Raw genomic sequence first — 23,573 nt, forward strand, 5'->3', positions numbered from 1 at the left:
AGGAAAAGCAAGTTGGGCCCGTGCCCATCCAGTGTGGTTCAGAGCTGACACGCCCGTCTGCTGGAGGAAGTAGATGGTGAATCATTCACTAAGCAACCATGTCCATAACACAATTTGATTGACATCAGTGTGTGTGACATCACCACAACACTGCACTGTGGGAGACAAACTTCATGAAGGGAGGGGAATTTGGTTTTTAAATGAAGGATTTATACTGTTAACACAATAAATAAAAGGCAAGTATCCAAGTAGAGAGAAGCAAAGATCATTTCCCTAGAGACCTTGGAGAAGTGGCAAAGGACTAGAGGATAATTGCTTTCCCCTTACATCCGTTTCCTCTGCTGCCTCTACAAGACTGAGAACCTGGGGCAGGCTGGATATGTGCAGACAGAAATTGGGAAACATCTGGAGGGAATTTTTTAAAATATTAGGATTCAAATCACCTAAAGGCAGAGCCTACTTTATGCACACAGCTCACCGTTGCCATATACACGTGGTTGTGCACATCAGCAGGGACTTGCCTACAGGAAGCACAAGGCACCAATGAATCAGGACCTATAATTCTACACACCATTGTCTGTTCCCTCTCCACCTGCATGTTCAGCGCCAGACTCAACTGTAGCCCTGTTCAGTCCTGCCGCACCATCCTAGCAAGACGGTTCCTTGGTATGAGAGCAGCTGTCCTTTTCATTCGTCAGACAGCTCCAAGGCACTTTTTCAGCCTGAAGCATTTGGCTTTGTAAACTCGCAGGGCTGCCATATAATTATGGTTAAAGTGGCACCGCACCATTTTGCCCTCTGGACAACAAGCATTCACGCCAAGTCAAAATAATCTGCAGCTTTCATGCCCCAAAAAAATCCAAAACAGAGTGTAACAGCTACATCAGCCACAAGAGGGAGGCAGAGGCTGCAAAAGACACCTTCCATGACTCATTTCAGAGTAACAGCCCTGTTAGTCTGTATTCGCAAAAAGAAAAGGAGTACGTGTGGCAGCTGAGCGACTAACCAATTTATTTGAGCACAAGCTTTCGTGAGCTACAGCTCACTTCATCGGATGCATACTGTGGAAAGTGTAGAAGATATTATATACACACAAAGCATGAAACAATACCTCCTCCCACCCCACTCTCCTGCTGGTAATAGCTTATCTAAAGTGATCACTCTCAGTGATCACTTTAGATAAGCTATTACCAGCAGGAGAGTGGGGTGGGAGGAGGTATTGTTTCATGCTTTGTGTGTATATAATAAGATCTTCTACACTTTCCACAGTATGCATCCGATGAAGTGAGCTGTAGCTCACGAAAGCTTATGCTCAAATAAATTGGTTAGTCTCTAAGGTGCCACAAGTACTCCTTTTCTTCCATGACTCAGTGACTGCTTGTGTACTCTAGGGCAGTGGTTCCCAAACTTTAACAACCCACGAACGCCTTTCACTAAAATGTCAAGTCTCGTGAACCTCCTCCTAAAAATGAGTATTTCCAGGGATTTTCTCCCTTACCTCAGCATAAATTATAAAAGCAGTGATCTTGGAAATATAAAATCTGTTTTTATGACATGCTTATTACACATTATTATTTATCATTACAGTATTTTTATTACATTACAAAAACGACACTCTTCCAAGATCTCACTTTTATAGTTGGTATCACTGTTGATTAAGCCTGTTATAAGACGAGGCTCCTATCAGAGGTGCCAGTAGAAGAAAGGGGTGCAAGGGCAAAGCCCCCATGCCCCCCCCCCAGGGAGGGGGCATTGCTGGAAAAGTGGAGGGGCCCCCGCAGGGGCCACTGGAAAAAAAGGGAAGGTACCCGTGGGGGGGTCACCGATGCAGGGACAGCACTTGACCCTCATCGCCCCCCCTCCCCCATACACACTGGCGCTTCTGGCTCCTAAGGAGTATCTGATGTGGAACAGCATGAAGGTATTTAAGAAGCCAACTCAAAGAGCTCCTCCTACATGAGCATTCAGATCTTGAGCAGTCCAGGCAAACACCACACAGTACAAAAAAGCTTAAAACTTGATCATAATTTTAAAAACACTAGCCGCCTATTTAATTTTAAAAACAGCAAAAAATATCCACCTCCCTTTCTATTTTGTACAAGTCTAAGTTTAAATCTCCTCGGTGTGATAGATAATCCTTGCTTTGATCTACTTAGTTCTTGGAAGTCCCCAAGGCTCCGGGCTGCTGGCCCCATGCTGCCCCGGGTCCCGAGGGACAGCTCTGTGGGCCATTAGCGAATTCTCCCCCCCCCCCCCCCCGCTCCAAGAATCCCCTGTAACATTTCGTGAACTTCATTTTGGGAACCACTGGTCTAGGGTCAGGGTATGTCAAACATGGCAATTGGCGGTGTGACTGCAATGCAGGTAGGCAGGCCCATGCTGACTGACTGAGCTCGTTCTGCTAGCCCTAGCAGTAAAGATGCAGTGGTGTGGGCTGTCCAAGCGTGCCCAGACCCTGGACTTTAGCCCACATCTCTGCATCGTCGCTACTAGTCTTAGCTTGCTAGCTAGATTAAGGCTCCTGTGGGTATGACTACCTGAGCTACAATCACCCCTCTGACTGCCCTGGAGACGTACCCGCAGCCCTGCACTTCCTCCTGCAGCTGGCCGGTCCCGGGAAGGGGGGAAAAACGGGACACTTCATCGGAGGAAGGATTGCAGGATCTGGCTCAACGCTGGGAGCAGCTCACTACAGCCATGCTGGCAGGGAGCCGGCGGCCAAGCTGCAGAGGACTCTGAGCAGACACACAGGCACTGGGCCTCCATGGAGCTGGCCCTGACCCCAGCAGCCCTTGTGGGCCAGAGTCCTGAGAGCAGGATCTCATGGAGTTTCCTGACCCCTATGCCGGTGGGCCCAATAGGGGCACAGTCTAACCGTGTGAAACACTGACATCCTGTCCTTATAATTCCCTGTGCTCAGCCAGAAGAGCAGAGGCTACACATCACTAAAACACTTCAGCATTTGCTTAACTTGCAGCAGGTGCAAGGCCTGGTGAAGTCCATGGGCTTTATTTAAGCATGTGTTTCCAGATGGGCTTTTCAAAAGAGCACATGTCCCCTTGGCAACCATTGGGCTTTGTACTCCTAAGTCAGGTGCTTCTCAGAAGTCACAGCCCAGCTGCTTCACTGAATCAGGGCCATTAAACTCTTGAGCCAAAGAACAGGGATCTGCACTCAGCCCACGAAAGCAAGGCAGTTTAATTCAGGAGTTAATATCGAACACAGCTCTGTGCACAGATACTGGAGGGTCACTAGTTCTGCGTTTCCCTGCTGTTGAGTTACACGAACGTAGGTCTTTTCAGAATATCGTGCCATTCACACTAGCTGGTCCCGAATTGCCCTGCCCAATAGGCATAGAACTGGTTTCCACGTGCAAACCAGAGAACTCTACGACGGCGCCTGCTAATCACTACATTTAATTCTGCCTTCCTTACAGTGAAAATTGACTTTCTGGCTTGAGTAGACTTATTTTTACATATTGAGAACTCTGTTCTCCGTCACCCAGAAGCAGAAACACCTAAGGCAACATGCTTTGTAAGGAAAAAAATATCAGCGGATCTTTTACTTAAATAATCACCAACATTTTTAGAATTCTTAAGTATTCTGGGCATTGCCAATTTATCCAATCCGAGCACACGGCCCATAGCCTCATCACTGAACTGACGGGGATTTTCATATAGATTTGATAAAACAATGTGTTCAAGTGATGAAATTTCAACACACAATGCTTCACTTACCACCCCTCCAACAAAATTATACCATCCTGAAAAATAGTGCCATGAAAGGACCAGCCCTAAGGAGATGAACTGGAAAAGCATCTACCATTGTGGCTGTTTGGGCTGGGATTTGCAAAGGTGTTTAGGAGAATTAGGTGTCCAACTCCCAGTGATGTCCCTAACTCCCTTAGGTTCCTCCAACAGTCCCAGCCATTGTAACCTAAAGTTTGGCTGCTCAGCAAGGCACTGCCCTGTTTTTCAGAAAGGGCCGAGCACCCCCAGTTCCCAATGGTCTCTGGCTGGAGCTGCTGGGTGCGCTGAACCTTTGAAAATCAGGCCACTGAGTAGCTTCAATAATACTAAAGTTTAGCTCATTGATAGCATTTTTCCATCAGTAGATCTTAAAGCACTTAAAGGAGGTCAATGCCATCAGCCCTATTTTACATATGGGGAAATAAAGGCACAGAACGAGGCAATGACTTGCGCAGGGTCACCCAATAGGCCAGTGGCAGAGCCGGGAACCAAACCCAGCTCTCCTGAGGCCACACTAGATTTTAAGCCCCCATTTTTGAAAATCTTGGCCATAAAAGACACAGACTGAAAAAGCCTGAATCGTATTGCTGCAGAACGACAGAAAGATTCACCCGGCTTCAAATAAGCATTGCTTATTACCAGTATTCTAACACACACGGAAGAGCCAGTGGGGAACAACTGGGTGCAGGGGGATTGGGAGAAGCTCAATGGGGCTGAGTCTATGACTACGTCTACACTTACAGCGACATGGAGAGGACAGCCACTGCATACCCCCCAGCACCAGTATAAAGAGCGGTGTAGACGGTGAGGCATTGCTTAGGCAAGTAAAGACACACCAGAACGACAGCTCTCAAGCAACGCCTGCCAAATCTACATTGCAATTTGTACTTTTCATTTACTTTTACTTTGCTTTTCACTGTGGCACGGAGCGACACACACCCTACATGGTGCCGCCAATGTAGACGAAGTCTATACTGAAGCACTCTCTACACTGTCAATATTTAACTTACTTTGTAATCACATAGTGCCCTGGCTGGCTCTGAACAATTTGTATCTATAGGAGTCTCAACCACACAGTAACCATGGCAGCTAGCAAGATGCACTCCCCCTCCCTGCTCTGCACAGAACCTGGCGCCCTCCCAGGTGGCACTCTCTCACCACTCTGCCTCTTTAGCTTGTCAATTTGGTTTCTGGACCTCACATCACCTTTTCCAGGTTGTTGGGTGTTTGTCAAGTGTCCGGCAGCATCGAGAAAGAGTAACACGTGTTTTTTTGGCCCCTTCACGTCCTCCATCTATTGGCTCGGAAAAACATTTCCCCAAGGCTCCACAAATCAGTAAAAGGTCACGAGAAGGGAACGAGGTGGCTAAGAAATCGAGAGAAGGGGTGTCCTAAGGCCCAATCCCAAAGGCTGTATCGACAGGTGTGCCGATACGGAATCTGCTCCTACTCAGCCTCTTGGAAAGATGTGAGACACCTTCAGCCTTGCATTTAAGGGACAATCCATGACACAGTGAGAGCACGTCGTGTTTCTCTCTAGCAACTTCCTTTGGAAGCCTCAGCAAGATACTTTTGGTGGTTCTCAAGACAATTACATCCAGCTAGGTAAGGGCTTATCCACACTGGCCAGCTTTGGGAACTCACTCACAACTGCAGCTGCACCAATGCGAGCATTCATGTCAACTGGCCACCGGCATTCTTACCTCTGTCCCAGCAAGGCCTGCTCAGAGAGGGCACGTGTCCAGAAGGAGCGCATTAGTTCCAAAGCAGCTGAGAAGTCCAGGAGAGCAAGGATGGACTAAAGACCTTGAGATGTGGCCCAAGAGTAGGTTATTAGAAACCTCATTTTCAATGGAGAGGAGGAAGGGGAATCCAGATTGGAGCTGATACAGAGAAACTTGAGTCAATAGCTGTAAACAGCTTGTTCAATGAGTTTGGAGGGGAAGAGAAGAAGGAAGACGGTAGTTGGAGGGGCAGATGTGGTTGGGAGAGAGACATTGATAATGGAAGAGACAGGATTGCACCTGTATTTGGAGAGAGAGGAACCAGAGGGTGGGAGGGTAAGGAGTAACAAGAGGGATGGTCTGAGGAGTAAAGATGAAGGAGGAATGGATGGAATAAAATCCAGGTGGCATGTGGCTGCAGTTGGCATCCTGGATCCTTGGCAACTCTGAAAAAAATCAGGACTATAGTGTATTAAAACATACGCTTCCTTTTCTCTCAGGTGCTCTGCTTGGAAGAGTCCACCTGGCAGTGGCTTGTCAGCATTGCTGCAGCCCCAGCATAACACTCACCTTTGTCCAGTGCAAAAAGTGAAAGCAAAACACAACTCACAAATTAAAGGACAACATTTTTTTTATTGCTACCAGAAGGCTATCATCAGTACAATGGCTCTGAACACCATGCGTTCTTCAGGGCTGCAGCGAGAGCTAAAGATCCAGGATAGGTCGTTCTGAGAAATAGGTATTGGTTAAAAGTTACATAAACACAAAACTTGGGGTATTTTGTGGCTTATAATTACACACGTTCCAAAACTCAGAATCACAGAACTGTCCCAGCACCTAAATGAGCAGCATTGATCTCATGCTAAAATTTACGAACATATGAATCAAAATCAATTGCAGAATTTACGGTTTGCATTTGACGCACACATTAATTTAAACTTTTGTGAGCACCTACCAGAGAGCTGATTGACTGCAAAAATCCTTGTGTGGGTGTGAAAAAAACCCAATATTTTAGTTAAATTGGCCTAATCATTTGACTGCTTTCACTTTTTAAAATCAAAACCACAATCACTTAGTTTCTAATCACAATGACTTCTTACTTATGCAAGACTCTAAACACAGTCTCCCTCTTGCTACCTGAATGCTTTTCAATAGCATATTCACACTGCTTTGGCTTTTTAAATGCAGGGCAGTTTGCAAACACTGTAGGATTTTTTTTTCCAAATCTTATTTAAAGCCAGTTTGAAATATTCTTACATTAAGACACCAAAGTGGCTAATGAAATAAAGAAGGATTTTTGGTTAAGGAAAAAAAAATATCTGTGGTGAAGGTCAGAATACAGAGAATCACACACAAGACTTGCAGAGTGTTAAAGGAAGAGCAAGCAGGAAGAGGAAATCGGAACAGAAAGAAATGGGATGGCTGAAAAACCTGGAACAATTTTGCACAATCAATGTGAGCTCTTGGACATGGATGATAGATTATAATACACAGTAGCAGAAAAACAGGGGAACCAATGACACTAGAAAGAAAAAAATTTTTTGCTACTTTTTTTGTTGGTTTTTTGGGTCTTTTGTAAATTTTTTATACTTTTTTGTGTTTTTAAGTGCTTAAATAATAGTTGAACTATAATTAGCCACACAAAGGGGGGAAAAAAATCTTCAAAAAAAAAAAATAAAGGTTTTCTTGGCTCTCTTCAGTTCAGCCTGATGAGATACAGCTTCTTTCACAGCCCCCTCCCACATCATAGCCTGATTTTGCATGGTTTAAAAAGTAGCTTTCCTCTGAATGCTTGCGCAGGCGGTAGCTACATAACAGAGACCGGCTGTAAAGGTGGGCAAGGGGAACTCTTGCCCTCTTGCCTCGACACATCAGCACCACAAACAGACCCCACGTTTTCTAGTGCCACCGCCTCTGGAGCACTGTCTTCATTATAGAGCCGCTTGATTCCATCGTAGAAGTCATCCACTTCCATCTCTTCCACTTTGCGCTTGGCGGAGGCTTGCTTGCACCCGGGGGGAGCTGGCAGACAATGGTAGAACCCCCCGGCTGTACCTTTGATTGGCACTTCTGGTCGGCTGTTGTCCTTGGAGAATTCTGGCCCTGGGACAGAGGAGGGGTTGAATCTGAACGCTCCTCTGTTACAGGTCACAAGGGTACGCTTGAGGGGACTGTAGACGTATACAGAATTGGGTGGCAGAGCAGACTGCAGAGTGGAAAGGTGACGGGCCACAAGCTCCCGACAGTGGATCAGCTGGGAGCTGTCCATCTAGATGGAAGAAACAGACACAGGCATTGCAAAACAAGGTGAGTCACTGCAATTCTGGCTCCCGACACATGTCTATTGTCCCCATACCTAGCTGCTTCTTGTTTTTCTGCTGAATGTGGGGGAAGTGATCACTTTAGGGGTGAAAATTATTCTGCTTAAAGGCCAAGATTTTTCATAACTGCCAAGAGATTTGGACACCTGGTTCCCTTTACAACTCATGGGAATTGGGTGTCCAAATCCCCTACGTGGCTTTGCAAATGTCATCCAAAATGTTTATCAATGGCCTATGTGTTCCTACCTCTTACATATCTATCCGTATGCAGCAGAAAAAAAAATTAACCCTTCCACAGAGCCTTCCTAGTTAGGACACTTAACGTATTTAAGTGCTATAACCACTTTAATCTCCGGCCTATCAAGGGAATATTTCATACCTTCCCTTGTTACGCTGGCAACGATTGCATCCTTCTGATTAGTTTAACCCCTTGTGGCCAGGCCAGTTGGGCATTCTCTGCTGAAAACACTTTTGATTTGTACATTATCTCATGCATTAGGCTCCCTCTATCAAGAAGCGAGCATACAGATCGTCAAACAATGCAAAGTATTTGCAGAGATATGTCTCAAAGACTCAACCCTTAAGGCTGTAGCCTGAGCATCTTTGCAAAACATAGAACCACCACCCTTCCCACCTTGCCAAAAAGAGAGAAAACAAAAAATCCCAACCACAAAACCTTGCATCCAAAACTCAGAGGCTGGGAATCAGACAGCTCTCGAGGCCTTATCCACACCACTGTGCTCACAGAAAAAATGCTATTTTCAATCCTATTTCAGATATAGATCCAGAGCATAGCTCCACTGAGGCTGACACAGTTACAACCAGCTAAAGATTTGTGCCGTAAAATCAGATCAGCCAAAGTCTAGGCTTATTTCCACTTTCTAATCTGGGGGCTCAGTTCTATTCAAGCCCATTTGACACTATGGGGGATATTCCTTTGATTTATACCAGCATAAGCAAGAGAGCAATCAGCCCCTCAGTCTGTCTCTGTGCCATGGACATATATCATTAAAGGTACATGTATCTTCTTGTAACTTGCTTATTACTTGACTCAGCTTTTATTGGATGGGTGTGTTACACTGACTGCAGCAACAACTACTCCACCGGCGTCAAAGATTTCCTGGAGCCTAGGGATACAAATCAACTTGAATGAACAAGAAGTAGGTCTATGTTCATCTTCAGTAAAGTGGGGAGAGATGGTGTGCAAGAGACATGAAGGGGGAGGAAAAACCGCCTGTCCTGCTGAATTTCAACCTATTCAGCTCTCTCCATTAGCTTGATGATTCACTTCCTGGCCTATGGCTAACCCAAGTGATTATCTATCAATTGCCAGCTGCCAGAGTAATGGTCACAAGACGAGAGCGGTTTCGTAACCACAGCTGGCTGTTTAGTGCAGACCATCAGCTTCTCCTCCTCCTCCTCCTTTCAGTGGCTGTCCCAGAAACACGGGACCTTTCTCCTACCCAGAATGCCAGTTAGCTGGGATGTCCAGAAGACCTCTGCCCAGGCCTCACCTGTGCTTTCTGGAGCAATTCAATGATGAGCGAGAGCCAATCAGGAATCAGCTTCTCCAGTTCCAGACTGATGATGGCCAGTGCCAGCATGGAGCCCTTGAACTGCAGCAGCTGGTAACAGGCCATACAGTGCAGTAACTGCTTGGTGAGAACAGCCACATGCTGAGATGGGTTCATCTTGGGCAGGACGGTCAGTAACTGAGGCCTGGTTGACACAGCAACTGCATGGAACTGAGGAAAAAGACAAGCAAACCAGTCGGTATGTTACTGACAGAGTTTAGCACACTGCTTCATGAGCACATGCAAAGGCACGAGCAGCCATTCGTTCCTGTGCCTGGGGGGTTCAAGTGGGCTATGTTATTCCAAACAGCTCACATGGAGTGAGATTCTCTCCCCCCCCCAGAGATTTCCCATCCCATGCTCTGCTTCACCCCAGCCAGGCACTGTCCCCTAAGGCAGACAGCGAGGAGTGGGAAGCCTCTTGCTGGGTTGAGATAGGGCCAGGGGATGCACACTGTCCCCTCGTTGGCCCTTCGGCGATACCCCAGGAAAGGTGACACAGCCAGGGGAGCCCTGTCCATGGTGGAGACTGCCTTGTAAGGGATGGGGGAGCAGGGTCCCAGGGCAGCCATGGCCAGGGGGAGTCCTGGATAGAGCAGTTCTACAGGTGCAGTGCTGCCAGGGAGGGGCACGAAGCCCCTGTATGGATGATCCTGCCTTCTTCCTGAACTGCAGGCTCAATGGTTCAATTGGCCCTGGACAAACAGGGCTCTCTCCTGGGATGAAACCACTGAGGAGAGATTCTGTGAGGGGACACAAAGTTTTCCTTGCCACTATCCCCCTGCCATGGATTTCACCACACGAAAGGGCTCTCTGGCCCCAGTTGTTAACAGGTAAACCAAAACTTGGGTCAGTTAAGGACACACTGAAACATGTTTCACATCCACCAATTATGTGGCCCCTCTTCCCCCCCCCCCAGCCACTCCTTAATGCCTTTGTGTTCTATTGTTGTCTTACTTTGATCCTGGAGCAGATATACTGACAGTTAACATTTAGGGCCAAGATTTTCAAGAGGGACTAATGGTTTTGGGTGCTCAACTCAAGACACAGGGACAGAACTGGAAGGGACCCTCTGTGTCACCAAGTCCAGTCTTGTGCTACCACAGGCAAACCCATCAGATAATCCTGTTCATAAACTCATCAAGCTCCATCTTAAAACTAGTTGGAGGATGTTTGCCCCCACTACTCCTTTTGGAAGGCTGTTCCAGGAACACACTCTTCTGATGGTTAGAAGCCTTCTAATTTTCCAGCCTGAATTTATACATGGGCCGTTTATATCTTAAAGGGGCCCGATTTTCAGAGGATGCGAGCTCAGCACATTTTGAAAATCAGGCAACTTTAAAGTGTCTAAAGTTGGTCCGCAAAAAATCACGAGTCACTTTTGAAAGTCTTTGTCTCGATTTTTGTTTAGGCCAAGTTTATGAACATACGACCAAATCCTGGAATCCTTACCCACCCCAGCAGTAGGGATTTTTGCCCAAGTAAAATCTGAGTAAGTCCCTCAAGATTTGGCACATACTCACATTAATACCAATGAACCAAAAAAACAAACAAGGACGAGCACCGGAAAGAAGGTAACTAGCAACATATTTACAATGTGAAGGAAATCCAGTGGCGTAGCCATGTGAAGATCCCAGTGCAGTTTATCCAGAATAATCTTTTCCATTCTGCGAATTTCAGCTGGAGAACAGCCGCAAAAGCTGTCTCTGGCCAACACCTTCAGTACTGGAACCCTCTGCAGAAACAGATGATAAAAAACAAAAAGAAAAGAAAAGCAAGAACAATCATCAGTCACAAAAGCCGTTTCCTTCCTGTCCTGGCAAGTGCCAACCCCCCTGCTCAAGCAACCAAAGAATTAGATGAGCATAAAATTTAAAGCAGATGCTAGGCCTTTGGAGAAAGTATTACCTCATCTTCCTCAACGGTTTTGGCAGCAAGGAAGAAGCAGCTGATCGCAATACAATTCAAGTATTTTGGACGGGCCTAGGAAACAGAAAAAAAGTCAGAGTACAATGCAGAAACGGATTTGTGACCCTTTGGCTCTAACTCCCTTGCCCTGTGATCTCAGGATGCCAAAACAATGCAGACAGGATCAATGGGCCGACCTCCAACTCCACTGCTACTATTGTGAGCCACAGAAAGGAAAAATCCATACTCCATTACATGAGGCAGGATGGAAGTTAGTCAGCCCCAGCGTCCTAACTGGCATCCAGTGATGCGCATCACTGGAGAGGAACAGGAGCTTGTTTTTAGTGGGAGCAGTGGTACTTGGAAGGAGAAAAAACAGGAGGCTGGATCCTCCGTTGGCAAAACTCAGCACAGCTCCACCTACTTCAATGGAGTCAGGCCGATTTCCACCAGCTGCGGATCAGGCCCAGAGAACAACACGGGTTAGATGTGACGCAAGGAAGAAGATAAAGCTGAGGCGTTGACACTGTATCTAGTTAGAAACAAACACCAAGAGAGAATTATGTTTTACGGCAACAGCTTTCAAACGAGGGTAGCCGAGCCCTTTCCGGTGAAATGTTTTGGGGTTAAGCGAGCAGTGGAGTGCAGGGAGAGGTGGTGACTAGGAGTGACCGTAGGGTGACCAAACAGCAAGTGTGAAAAAAAAAAAATCGGGAGAGGGAGCGTTAATAGTTGTTTATATAAGACAAAGCCCCTAATATTGAGACAGTCCCCGATAATATCGGGACATCCAGTCACTCTAAGAGAACCTCTCTTGCAGAGTGACAACAACAAAGAACCTTGTTATGGGCCCCAATTCTGCAAATGCACTTAAGCATGTGCTTAACTTTAGGCACATAGGTAGTCAATTAAAATCAACAGAACTCATGGGTGTGCTTCAAGCTAAGCACATGCTTAAGAGTTTGGCTGAATCGGGACCTTAGTGGCTCTATTAACGTGATTCAGGACTTTGTTTCCCGTGCCAGTGAAGTAGGAGAGCGAGAAAGAAAGATGCGTCACTCTATTCAGTATGCACAGAGTACAGTATTCAGTCCTGTGAAAACCAGGAGCAATGTCTGTGCACAAACTGAGCAGCGCAATGATGTCCTTTCCCCCCCAGCCACTTCCAAACAGCTAGCTGACAATTTCTCTCACGCTGTCTATACTGACAAAAATTTAAATATCCTTGTGGAACATGGAACCGAAAGAAGCCACAGGGCAAGGAAGAGAGATAAATAAGTAAAAGCCCTGCTGAGAACACAAAATCAGTTTTTAACCTAGAGCACTTCCATGATTAATTCCAGGCGGATTAATTCCAGCAGACAGAATGGAGCTACAGGGCAGTTCCAAGGCCCAATCCTGGAATCCACACTCTAGGTCCTTAACAGTCAACATGACTCCTCCCAGCAGGGAGCGAGGGGGAAGGGGTGCAGGGTCAAGGACAAACACGGCCTCTAACAGGTTCCAGTTCCTGTTACACAAAAGGAATCGCTGATCCCCAGGGACTTTGACTTCTACTGGCGAGGCACCGGGAGGTTTGAATTAAATAGCTGTATAAAACAGCTGTTTCAACGTGTCCAGGTACTGCTGACAGTGAGGAGAACAATGTCCCTGAGGGTGAATCTGTGGTTTGTGCTACATGCCCACACAAGGAAATAAGGCGGGGTGGAAGTACCCACTCCACAGGTGACCATGCAGGAGGAAGGAGCGGCCTCCCCGGGCCCACAAGTGGGAGGAGTCTTGATTCAGCCCCTCTCCCACACAGCACAGCTTAGCCGGCACAGAGCGTAGCCGGCACAGAGCGGGAAGTAATCTGCACAAGGTAAAGGGCTAGCACCAATAATTTTCCCTTGGTGCAAGTGTGGAAAAAACCAGGCAGCAGAGAGGATCCCAGAGTTCCCTGGTCTGTTCCAGGGGCATCACAATGACATGCTGCCCCTTAGTCAGGGCCCTGGGTAACTCCCTCCTGAGAGCGCTCAGTGAGTATCCCCTAAATCCACAACATCCATCCACACACTGTACAGCACCGACTGTCACCTGACACGACTTCAGTCAGTTACACTAGTAAATGCAGCCAGGCCAGAGATAAAATCTATTCATTTCTACTACAAACCTAGGTCCCTTTCATGGTAGGCAGGCAAATCCTCTTCAACTAATATTAACTTACTAAAATGGAGAGAAGAACCCAAAGTCTTTATCCCACATCAGTCAGCCAGCTCTGTAAAAGACCAATAGCTAATCTCCTGGAAAACCTACCTAACAACTGCCATCTTCAATAGGAAACCAGGTTCTACTCCCATTTTGGCTAGAGATTCACTGCAAGACCTTGGCCAAATCACCTCGGGCCACTGACTTCAACGGGCTTTGGATCAGGCTGACAATTCATGCCTCAGTTTCCCCATCTATATAATAGGGACAAAATTTTATTGCATTACAGGGATGTGGCAAGGCTTAGTTAAAGATGTGAAGTGCTTGGACATCTCTGGATGGAAGGGGCTGGAGAAGGGCGCAGTGGAGCAAGAGGAAAGGATGTGTGAGAAACAGTAAATTTAATTCGCTGGGCTAAAGACAAATCCCTGCATACAGAAAATGGAAAAGGAGCCACTGAAGACAGCTTGTAGGAGAGTTTCAATGTTTATTGAAAAATTCCCCCATAACGTCCTGCATTATTGTAATAGAAACTGTCCCCCTGCTCACCCTCCCGTCCTCACCCCTGACATCATCTGAGTCCGTTTGTGAGACAGTATTAAAATACAGTCACACTGCTTTGGCTCCCACACCACCCCCTCTGTGCTCCCTCTTTATTGGCAACTGCCACACAGTTAAACCAAGACTGTAATTATGTTGAGGATTAATTATTTAGTGAAGTGACCTACAGCAAAAGCCACTGCTGGTATGTGAAAGAACCAGAGCATGGCAGGGCAATAGGACGGGACATAGAACAGTCTGAACTATTTCAAGGCACATTCGAATTCAAGGGAAGGTGTTAGTAGAACAATCCCAGGCTGTGGCTAAGATTCTCCCTTCACACTACTGTACATCGGGAGTGATCCCACGCCAATGGAGTTACCCTTTTGTAAATCCGGTTTAACGGCAGGGAGAATAAGGCCCAGTTTATTTGCAGCAGGGAGAGAAAAAGGACATGTTTAAATGAACAATGCTATACCGGGCGGGGGGCACGTTACCTGAAACTCCTCCCCAAACTGCTTTCAGTGTTTTCTATTATCACCATTCCTTGAAGTACAGGATGGAGTTTCTTTTAGTCCTAGTCTATGCCACTTCATTTCACAGTAGTAGCCTCTGTAGAACAGTCAGAGCCTTTGACTGCTACAGAAATACTGAAACAATCACCATTTCCTAAGGGCATTAGCTATTTAGGGGTTTCAATCATACATTTTCTATCCCTTCAACATCTGACCCCATCACTAAGATGTCATAATGGTTAGAGGTCAGGATTTCTTTAAAAACAAAACTTTTCAGTGTCTTGCAGTTTAAGCACTAGCAATAATTCACCACATATCCAAGACTTACAGTAAGTCCAGACAGCCCACGTTAAAACGTTGCCATGGCAGCACTTTAAGGTGGCTGTGTAGTTACGGCTCCAGCGTTGGGCAAGGGGAAGGGCTCCCAGCACTGGAGCACTGTCCACACTGCCATTTTACAACGCTGAAACTTGCAGCGCTCAGGGGGGTGTTTTTTCACACCCCGGAGCGAAGAAAGTTTCCGTGCTGTAAAATGGCAGCGTAGACAAGGCCTTACTGGAAGATCCAATTTGTACTTTAGTGAGGCAAGCTATGTTAATGATGTAACCACGGGGGTAAAATTTTAAACTCCTCTGACCTCTGTTTTAGTAATGTTTGTAATAGGATTAAAAACCTCACAAACAGAGGAGACTGACCATTTAATGAGACCTGAGCTTAACAGAGCAAACAGAAAAAGGATTATGTTAGCCAAAGGCAAGACTGCCAGATTCTAGAACTCAAGGCCAGGGGGACATGTTTTTCCACTACCCTGCACCTTGTGCAGTTACTTACAGAGGGTGCAAAGCCTCCGCAGAGCACTACCATTTCAATTTGGTGGCGTTTTAGACCCGCTTACTCTGCAAGCTGTAAGTGACTGCACCAGGGTTGGGCAGGACAGCACAGACTCGGAGGCCAAGAGTCATGGTACCATGTATGCCCCAAAGGCTGATATTTAAAATATTTTAATCAGTCGTGTGGAATTTTATTCCTTAAACCACTGTGTTCACCATACTCTTATGAGCACACGCACAGCTCCACTCCAATAGACAATATGGTAGGCCTGTTTGGACTACCACTCCTCCCTTTATGGTCTTCACTGATAATCTCCTGGATTTCTTTTTATTATTATAATTATTTATATTATTGCAGCACTCTTGGAGCCCTAGCTGTGGGCCAGGACCCACCTGAATTAGGTGCTGTCTTTTGCCCTACCATCTTCATATAGCCCTCCCTTCCAGACCCACCCCTTGATGCTCGGCCCATTGACTTCAATCAGGCTCCTGGCATTGAAAGTCTCTACACTTCCCTCCCTCCCTCCTACCTGTGTCACCCTGCTCCTGAAGCCCTTTCTGTCATACTGCTTTCTTTTCCTAGCCTGGCTCCAGCCTTCCCAAACATTCTTCTATCACCTCAGACTCCAGGAATTATTTTGGGAAGGTTATCTGGCCTGTGTAATACAGGAGGTCAGACTAAACGATCACAATGCTGCCTTGGAATCTATGAATCCTGTTCCTTGCTATACTTCTGGCTAAGCCATGGCCATCCCACTACTCCTACGTCCCTAGCCCTTGGGTAACAGCAATTTCAGGTGATACAAACAAGACAAACGCAGACCTACCCAATGTCTGAATTAAATATTATAGAAACACAGATCCTCCGTGTCATGCCATAGGACATACGAGTATGGAAAGGGCTTACCACAAAGGCAGTTGCATTTCAGAATCTATTTAGTTTAACAAGCTTTTTTGTATATTTTAAGCTAGAGATTTCAGATTTCTATGTAGATCCTCCGCCCCCCGCCCCGGACTTGCCAGGGGCAATATTTGGATACAGTTTGGAAGACAAATGGCTAGGTGAGGCTAATTCAACATTTACACCAGGTTAGCAGAGACAGCATGAACATGGACAGCTTCTAGGTAGGTGGAGTGATTATCTCCTCTCTTCGGTTAAACTGATGAGCTGCAGCATGTCAATGGAAGCTGGCAGAACAGGGAAGAGAGCAAGTATTCCCGACATGGACATGCACTGGGCCAGATTCTCAGCTGAGGTAAGTTGGCATGTCTCCACTGCAATCAATGCAACTATGTTGATTTGCATCAGGTGAATATCTGACCCATTAACTAAAAAATAAAACTGTTCCAGAAAGCCATCTATTATTTGTATTACTGTAGCACCTAGGTGCCCTAGTCAGAGACCAGGCCCACAGTGCTCTCATGATAACAGGGGGTTTCCACAGACCCAGCTGCACTGTTCAGGCATAGTCAGGAAGGGATATACTGAAGACACTAATCTCGTTCAGCAGCTGAAATCTAAGGCATCATGCAGTGTGTAAAGCGGAAGTACACACACTCATACACTGAGCCTGCTTGGGTTTGGCCCAGCAGCAAGGAGAGTCACTTCCAAAGCCATGAGCTGGTGGTATAAATCCACTGCAGGATACAGATCCTGAAATTATTTACCTTTACCGTAGCTAAAAACCGGTCCAAGAGACTGACGGCCAGGGCGAGTGTTTCTGGATAAAGGTGGAACTGGTACTTGAGTTTGGCCAGCCACTGAATCACCTCATCCCGCTGCGCTGGAGAAATGGCTACATCCTGTTGGGGGGGGGGGGGGGGGAACAAAAAAAACAAGCTGTACTCACACCCAGAACCTGAAGGCTGAGAGAATTGAGAGAAGGCAAAATATTAACATATGCAGAAACAAAGCCCTATGTGGCTGTTCAAGGGAAGGGGGACCAAGGGGATGCTTTTAACACAGACTGAAGCCACTTTCTATGTTTGCACCTGGAGTTCTTCGTGGTCATATTGACTTCTCCTGACCTGATTTGTGGGTGCACCCATGGAGTTAGAAGTCTAGCAGGCTGAAGCTGCGGCATGCCTGCAAAAATGTAGGATCTACTTTTAGAATGTGGCCCCATAACACTGCTGTCTAAACGTAGGCGTATGAAAATTGGAAAGCTCCAGTCAGGTAGTGTTATGGATGAAAAGGCTACGTTAGATGATGCTAGTCTCATGTTCAACAAAAAATATTACAGAACGAAGAACGCACTATCCAAGTGAAGATGCAATTCAATATGAAACCTGTTCTTTATGGTAACCACAGGCTACATCCTGTATAATACTGAGCACCCTCTGCGCTGACCTGCGTCAGTAGGAATCAAGAACATTCAGAAACTTGCAGGATCAAGCCCTCGGCCCTTATCCAAGCTGACCTATGAGAGACACCTATGCCTGCAGTGACCCCCTCAACTACAACAGGGGTCCCCCCACAAGGAGCTTAGGATTCAGTCCTATTTAAGTTCCAAGAGAATATTTCCACCACCAACCATAAACTCTGTACGATCTTGTTTGTGGGGCTTGTGGTTTTAGTGTGTCTAGGGCAGTGGTTCCCACATTTTAACAACCTGTGAACCCCTTTCACTGAAATGTCAAGTCTCGCAAACCCTCTCCTAAAAATGAATATTTCCAGGGATTTTCTCCTTTACCCGAGTATAAATTATAAAAGCAATGATCTTGGAAATATAAAATTTGGTTTTATGACATGCTTATTACACACTATTATTAATTATTTATCATTACAGTATTTTTATTACATTATGAAAACGGCAACACTCTTCCAAGATCTCACTTTTGTAGCTTGTATCACTTTGAATAAGCCTGTTATAAGACAAGGCTCCTCTGTTTCATCAAGGAGTATCAGATGTGAAACAGCATGAAGGTATTTAAGAAGCTAAATCAAAGAGTTCCTCGTACACCAGCATTCAGGTCTTGAGCAGTCCAGGCAAACAACGCACGGTACAACAAAGCTTAAACTTGTTCTTCATAATAATTTTAAAAACAATATGAGCTGCCTATTTAATTTTAAAAACAGCAAAAAATATCCACCTCCCTTTCCATTTCTTATAAGAATTCTTGAAGTTTAAATCTCCTCTGTGTAACAGAATCATAGAATATCAGGTTGGAAGGGACCTCAGGAGATCATCTAGTCCAACCCCCTGCTCAAAGCAGGACCAATCCCCAATTTTTGCCCCAGATCCCTAAATGGCCCCCTCAAGCAGTGAACTCACAACCCAGAGTTTAGCAGGCCAATGCTCAAACCACTGAGTTATCCCTCCCCCAATATGATATGCTTGCTTTGATCTGCTTAGCTCTTCAAAGTCCAAGGGCTCCAGGCTGCTGGCCCCGTGCTACCCAGGGTCCCTAGGGACAACTCTGTCTGCCATTAGGGAATTTCCCCCCCCCCCCCCCCCCCCAAGAACCCCCTGTAACATTTTGAAAACCCCAGTTTAGGAACCACTGGTCTAGGGAACAGCCTTTTATGACTGATCTAAACAGTAATACCTCCTCTAGCTTAGTTTAGGCTTAAACAAAGAAAACCCAAAACTGAACACACACAACCTTCTGTGTGTCACTGAAATGTGATTTGGAAGCTCAAGAGACCCTCTGTGCAGCTCCCACTGTGAAAAAGATGACAAAGTGTGCTCCCGTGAAAGTTACTGAAGTTCCACCAACTTGGAGAACACAGTCAAAGCCTGATTTTCCAAAAACCTCTTGCATATAAAAAAGGAGGCCATGCCCTCTGATACATATTCATTTCCTATTATCTGCACTGTTTATTGTCTGAAATAATTTGATCCCTCCTTTCCAGGCAGATGACAGATGTGACCGTAACTAAAAAGAACTATTATTGTTCAGCCTCGCTGGAAGTGTCCCAGGAGAGCTAAAATAACTATGTAATTCACAGTTGTGTTCTTGTTGCAACAGTGGTTCCTTGGGAACTGTCAGATACTCCTGGCCTCATTTTAAAATATGCTCCGGATAGTTGCCATGCTGCTGCAGCCTGTGCTGGCAAGAGGGGTGAATTTTATGATCAAGCTGGTCTTTTCCATCTCTAATTACTAAGACTTTGGTATTTTACATCTTACAGTATCTAAGTGAATGCAGGATTTGGTAACATGTTAGGTGTAATTATCTCTGAGGAGGGGGAGACTTGGAAAGGCATTTTAAGGCTTAGCAAGCAAGTCTCCCCCTTTGAATGAACTTACCAATTACTGAGCTGTGTGGATTTAAAAAACAAAAACAAACCTATTAAGAGACCAATCCCTTGCCATCCCTGATCATGTGAATTCTGGAAAACCTGAAACACTATGTCTTTTGGCTGTAGCGGTGAAGCACCAACCCCTTGGGCATCAGCCATCTACAGTTCATTGTGTTCATACCGCAACATGAGATCAACCACAGTGTTAACCCGTAGATCCCTGGTGTTTTCCAGAGCACCAGCAAACTGAAGGCATTAGGTAAATATATGGCCACAAGTTTAAGGTATAATAATCCACTCCTGTAATATTTACTCTAATATACATTGCCCTAATCAACATCTGGCAGATGTCCTAAGAATCAATGAAATCTTATTTTTGGACTAACCACAGCAGGTGTTATAAGGTACATCCATGCTGTTTCTCCGCCCCTCCCCACCCCGCCACCCTCAATCTACTTCTCCAAATTCAAACCCAGCAATAGTGGGGCCTGATTTTCAGAGGCATTGAATACCCACAGATCCCAATTGTCTGAGGCCCTGAGCCCAGGGTGAGAGGGGCAGCTGGATAGTCATTTATACATCAGTTTGTGCAACAGATTGCGAGCAGTATCTGGACTTCTGGAAAGGGAATCAGCAGAGTGTGGCATCTTACTGCAGTACTGAACCTCCCAGTCCAAGTTTACTTTCCCAGAGGTGATCCAGCAGTTGCACTCATACATATGAAATCCCCATCACTGGAGGTTTTTAAGAACAGGTTAAACAAATACCTGTCAGGGATAGTCTAGGTTCACTTGGTTCTGCCTCAGCGCAGGTGAATGAACTAGATGACCTTTTAAGGTCCCTTCCAGCCCTGTATTTCTATGATTCTGTAGTTCCAGTCTGAACAACTGGTCCACCACAACTTCTGGGGGGATGAATTTTCTCCCCCCATCTACCCAAGATACCCAAAGAGAACTGTCAGCAGATCAAGGAGGAGCTTTGCATTAAGCAAGGGGTCCATGAGGAGGGGTATGAGCACATCTGTGAGGTAGGGAAGCACTCTCATCAACATGAGGCAGGTAGCAATAGTGCTCAGGAGTGCTCAGCCCCAACCCCAGTGCTTTTTCTCTAGCCCACAAGGGCTCCTGGAACCAGCACTCCCACAACGTTGTCGTCATCGTAGCTTCCCTGTGTTTGTCAAGTTTTCTGCACTTTCTGGGTGGGATTTTCGATGAGTGACAAAGGGAGTTAGACAGCTGATTCCCATTGAAAGTCTGCCTTTGCAGGGAAAAAACCCCTTACAAGTCTGGATAGAACTAGAGCACTCTGCAGCACTCCTGACCTAGCCACTAACCAACCGAAAATCTTACAGCACATGGGTGAGGAGAAAACTCAGCATTCTTAACTTACAAGGTACTGATCCAATTGCCTTCAAGCCTGGCTCCAGTTTTTTCAAAGATATCACTAACACGAACAAACCAGGTCTGAACAAAACGGATTAAAACACTGGGACTAGGCATGCACACAATTTTGCTAGCAGCACGCATGGGACGAGGGTTTTGTTTTGTTTTTAAATTCAACATACACTTACTGAACTCAAAAACACATTTCACTGAAGATTTCAACAACCAAATTACCTATGGCCCCCGCCCAAGAATTGAAAGAGTCAGCCTCAAAAGAGCTTGTTGGCTGAAGTTACAAGTAACTGAAAATGAGGGTTTATGGCTGAAGTTACACATCAACCTTAACTACAGTAGTCACCCGCATTACCATTAAAACATTCTGTTCTGCTTGTATGCGGAGCCTCATTTCCTCTTCTGCAATATTTACAGTACGTCTGCCTAACATTTGGAGGCATGTGGCTGTTCCCATTTCAACTCTAGTCACTGCAACTTGCTGAGCTAGAAGGGAAGCAGCCATCAGGTGTGCTTGTTCTGTCCTTGACAGCCCTTCACCCCTCAGTGCTGCTGCTAATGTGGTTTCAAAATGTGGAATCGAATGATGGCTGCCAAGACACTGTGGGGCAAGAGAGAGCTAACAGCTTGCACAACAAAACACCACGCTGCTCTGAGTTGTTGTGGGTTGCTTTCCTTTTCAGCAGAAGACCGAAAGAAAACCAATTCAAAAATAAAATAAAAATAAATACCCACCACTGATGCAATACCTAGTTTAGAGATCTGTTCCACTAACCAACAAGGCCTTCAAAAGGGATTAATGTATACAAGGGACCAACCTGATTATGCAGCCTCCTGCCTTAGGTCTGGGTCTACACAGTTTTTGTACTGATTTAACTATTTCATGGGAGAGGGAGAGATATTTACACTGAAACAGTTAAATCAATACATACCATCATATCACATTTATGCCAGTATCACTGTCAATGCTGGGGTTGTACCGATTTAACTATTCCAGTTTCAAATAGATATAGTGAAGGGGTGCCCAACCTACGGCCCGCGCGGGCTGTATACAGCCTACCACAGCATTTCATAAAGCCTGTTTCAACACAATATATTAACGGTCGATTCATTAGTGTTTTGTCAGGTTTACATCATTTTAGTTAACACCACTGTGTAAATAAACAATACTGTACATAGGTTGTTTCTATCTAAACACATACGAAATAAGCTGAACTTAAAATATAAATCAATAAGGGTGACTTTAAATCTTACTAAAATATGCAGTATCTGTTTGGCCCACACAAGGTTGTGTTTAGGTTAGTGTGGCCCTCCTGTGTAATAAGGGTGAGCACCACTGAACTGAGTGTAGACTAGCCCTTTGGATACCTCCCCACATGGGCGGTGCATATCATAGGCTGGGGGAGACTGTGCCTTCCTGAACAGCCCAGCATGGCCCCACCCACGCTCTGCCCAGAAGGCCCCCTCAGAGAAGCATGCTGGGGCTGCCCAATACTGGGGGGGAGGCCCAGGGTGCTGGGGCCACACCGCCCAGGCGTGGAGGGGCTGCCAGCACTGCCTGCCCATGCTTCGGGGAGACTGCCCACCCAGCGCTTGGGGGGCTACCTCCCTGAGCCGGCAGGTCACCCACGGCCCTTGCCTCCCCACAGGCAGTGGCCAGATTCACCAACACTCCAGCACCCAGAATAGAAGCCAAGTCTTCAGAAGAACTCAGCTCAGTTCAAATTCAAATTCAAAAGCAAAACTCAGTTAACCTACCCACCCCAACAGCTGGCCGGGTCAGAACAAGCTGAGCCACCTAGAAGTCAGAACCATGTCTGAGACTCCTCCGCAGAAGTAGCTGCAGTGCTGACAAAAAAAAAGGCAAATTACTTTTAAACTCATGTTAACTTTCCAAAGACTGTTTTAAACTGCGGGTTAAACCAGTTATTGGCTTTGAGACACATTTCCTACATTTTACAAAAGTTTAAGAAAACAGCGAGAGGCATGGGTTCAATGTTTTGCTCTGCCACAGCTTTTGGGTGTATCCTTGGTAAGTCACCTGCTTAATTTTATGCATGTACCCAAGTCCCACTGAAGTCAAATGATCCTTAACTTGTCAATCTTCTCAATGTATTTAACCACATGCTTACGCGTTTTGTTCAATACTTCCATTTTGCCACTCTGTCCTGTTTATTTAGGCCCCAATCTTGCAAAAACTTTGCATGAGCTTAACTTTACAATGAACTCAAAAGATCCATTTCACTGGGCATGAAGCTAAACATACGCTTAAGTCTTTGCAAGATCTTTGGGGCTGGGAATATTTCTTACTATGTATATGTACAGCATCTGGCATAAACAGGGCCCTGATCTCAGTTGAGACCTCTGTGCACTTCTGTAATACAAATAAAACATACTAATAACAGTACCGTTTTAAAAATAAATCTGCTTTATGGAGAGAAAGTAAATAGATTTATTTCTAGAACATTATATAATTTTAGCAAGTGTCATTATGCTGTGTGAGTGAAATCCTGGCCCCACTGAAATCAACAGCAAAACTCCCATTGACTTCATATGGGGTCAGAATTTCACTCACTCTGGAAATG

The 23,573-nt window shown here is 45.7% G+C and overlaps 1 protein-coding gene across 1 annotated transcript in view; it reads right to left on the reverse strand.

Annotated features, from left to right (window-relative positions):
* Positions 1 to 6,086: 6,086 nt before the first annotated feature.
* The window catches only part of CCNI (cyclin I), a 53,457-nt gene continuing 35,970 nt past the window's right edge, over positions 6,087 to 23,573 (reverse strand). Inside the window, exons 3-7 of the mRNA XM_048848783.2 lie at positions 17,017 to 17,151; positions 11,277 to 11,351; positions 10,963 to 11,103; positions 9,309 to 9,539; positions 6,087 to 7,742 (exon numbers count right to left, since the gene is read on the reverse strand). Coding sequence (XP_048704740.1) covers positions 7,281 to 7,742; positions 9,309 to 9,539; positions 10,963 to 11,103; positions 11,277 to 11,351; positions 17,017 to 17,151 — 1,044 coding nt within the window. The 3' untranslated portion in view covers positions 6,087 to 7,280. The remainder of the gene's footprint in view (positions 7,743 to 9,308; positions 9,540 to 10,962; positions 11,104 to 11,276; positions 11,352 to 17,016; positions 17,152 to 23,573) is intronic.

The sequence above is a fragment of the Caretta caretta genome, chromosome 4 (assembly GCF_965140235.1).
Source record: "Caretta caretta isolate rCarCar2 chromosome 4, rCarCar1.hap1, whole genome shotgun sequence".
Lineage (NCBI taxonomy): Eukaryota > Metazoa > Chordata > Testudines > Cheloniidae > Caretta > Caretta caretta.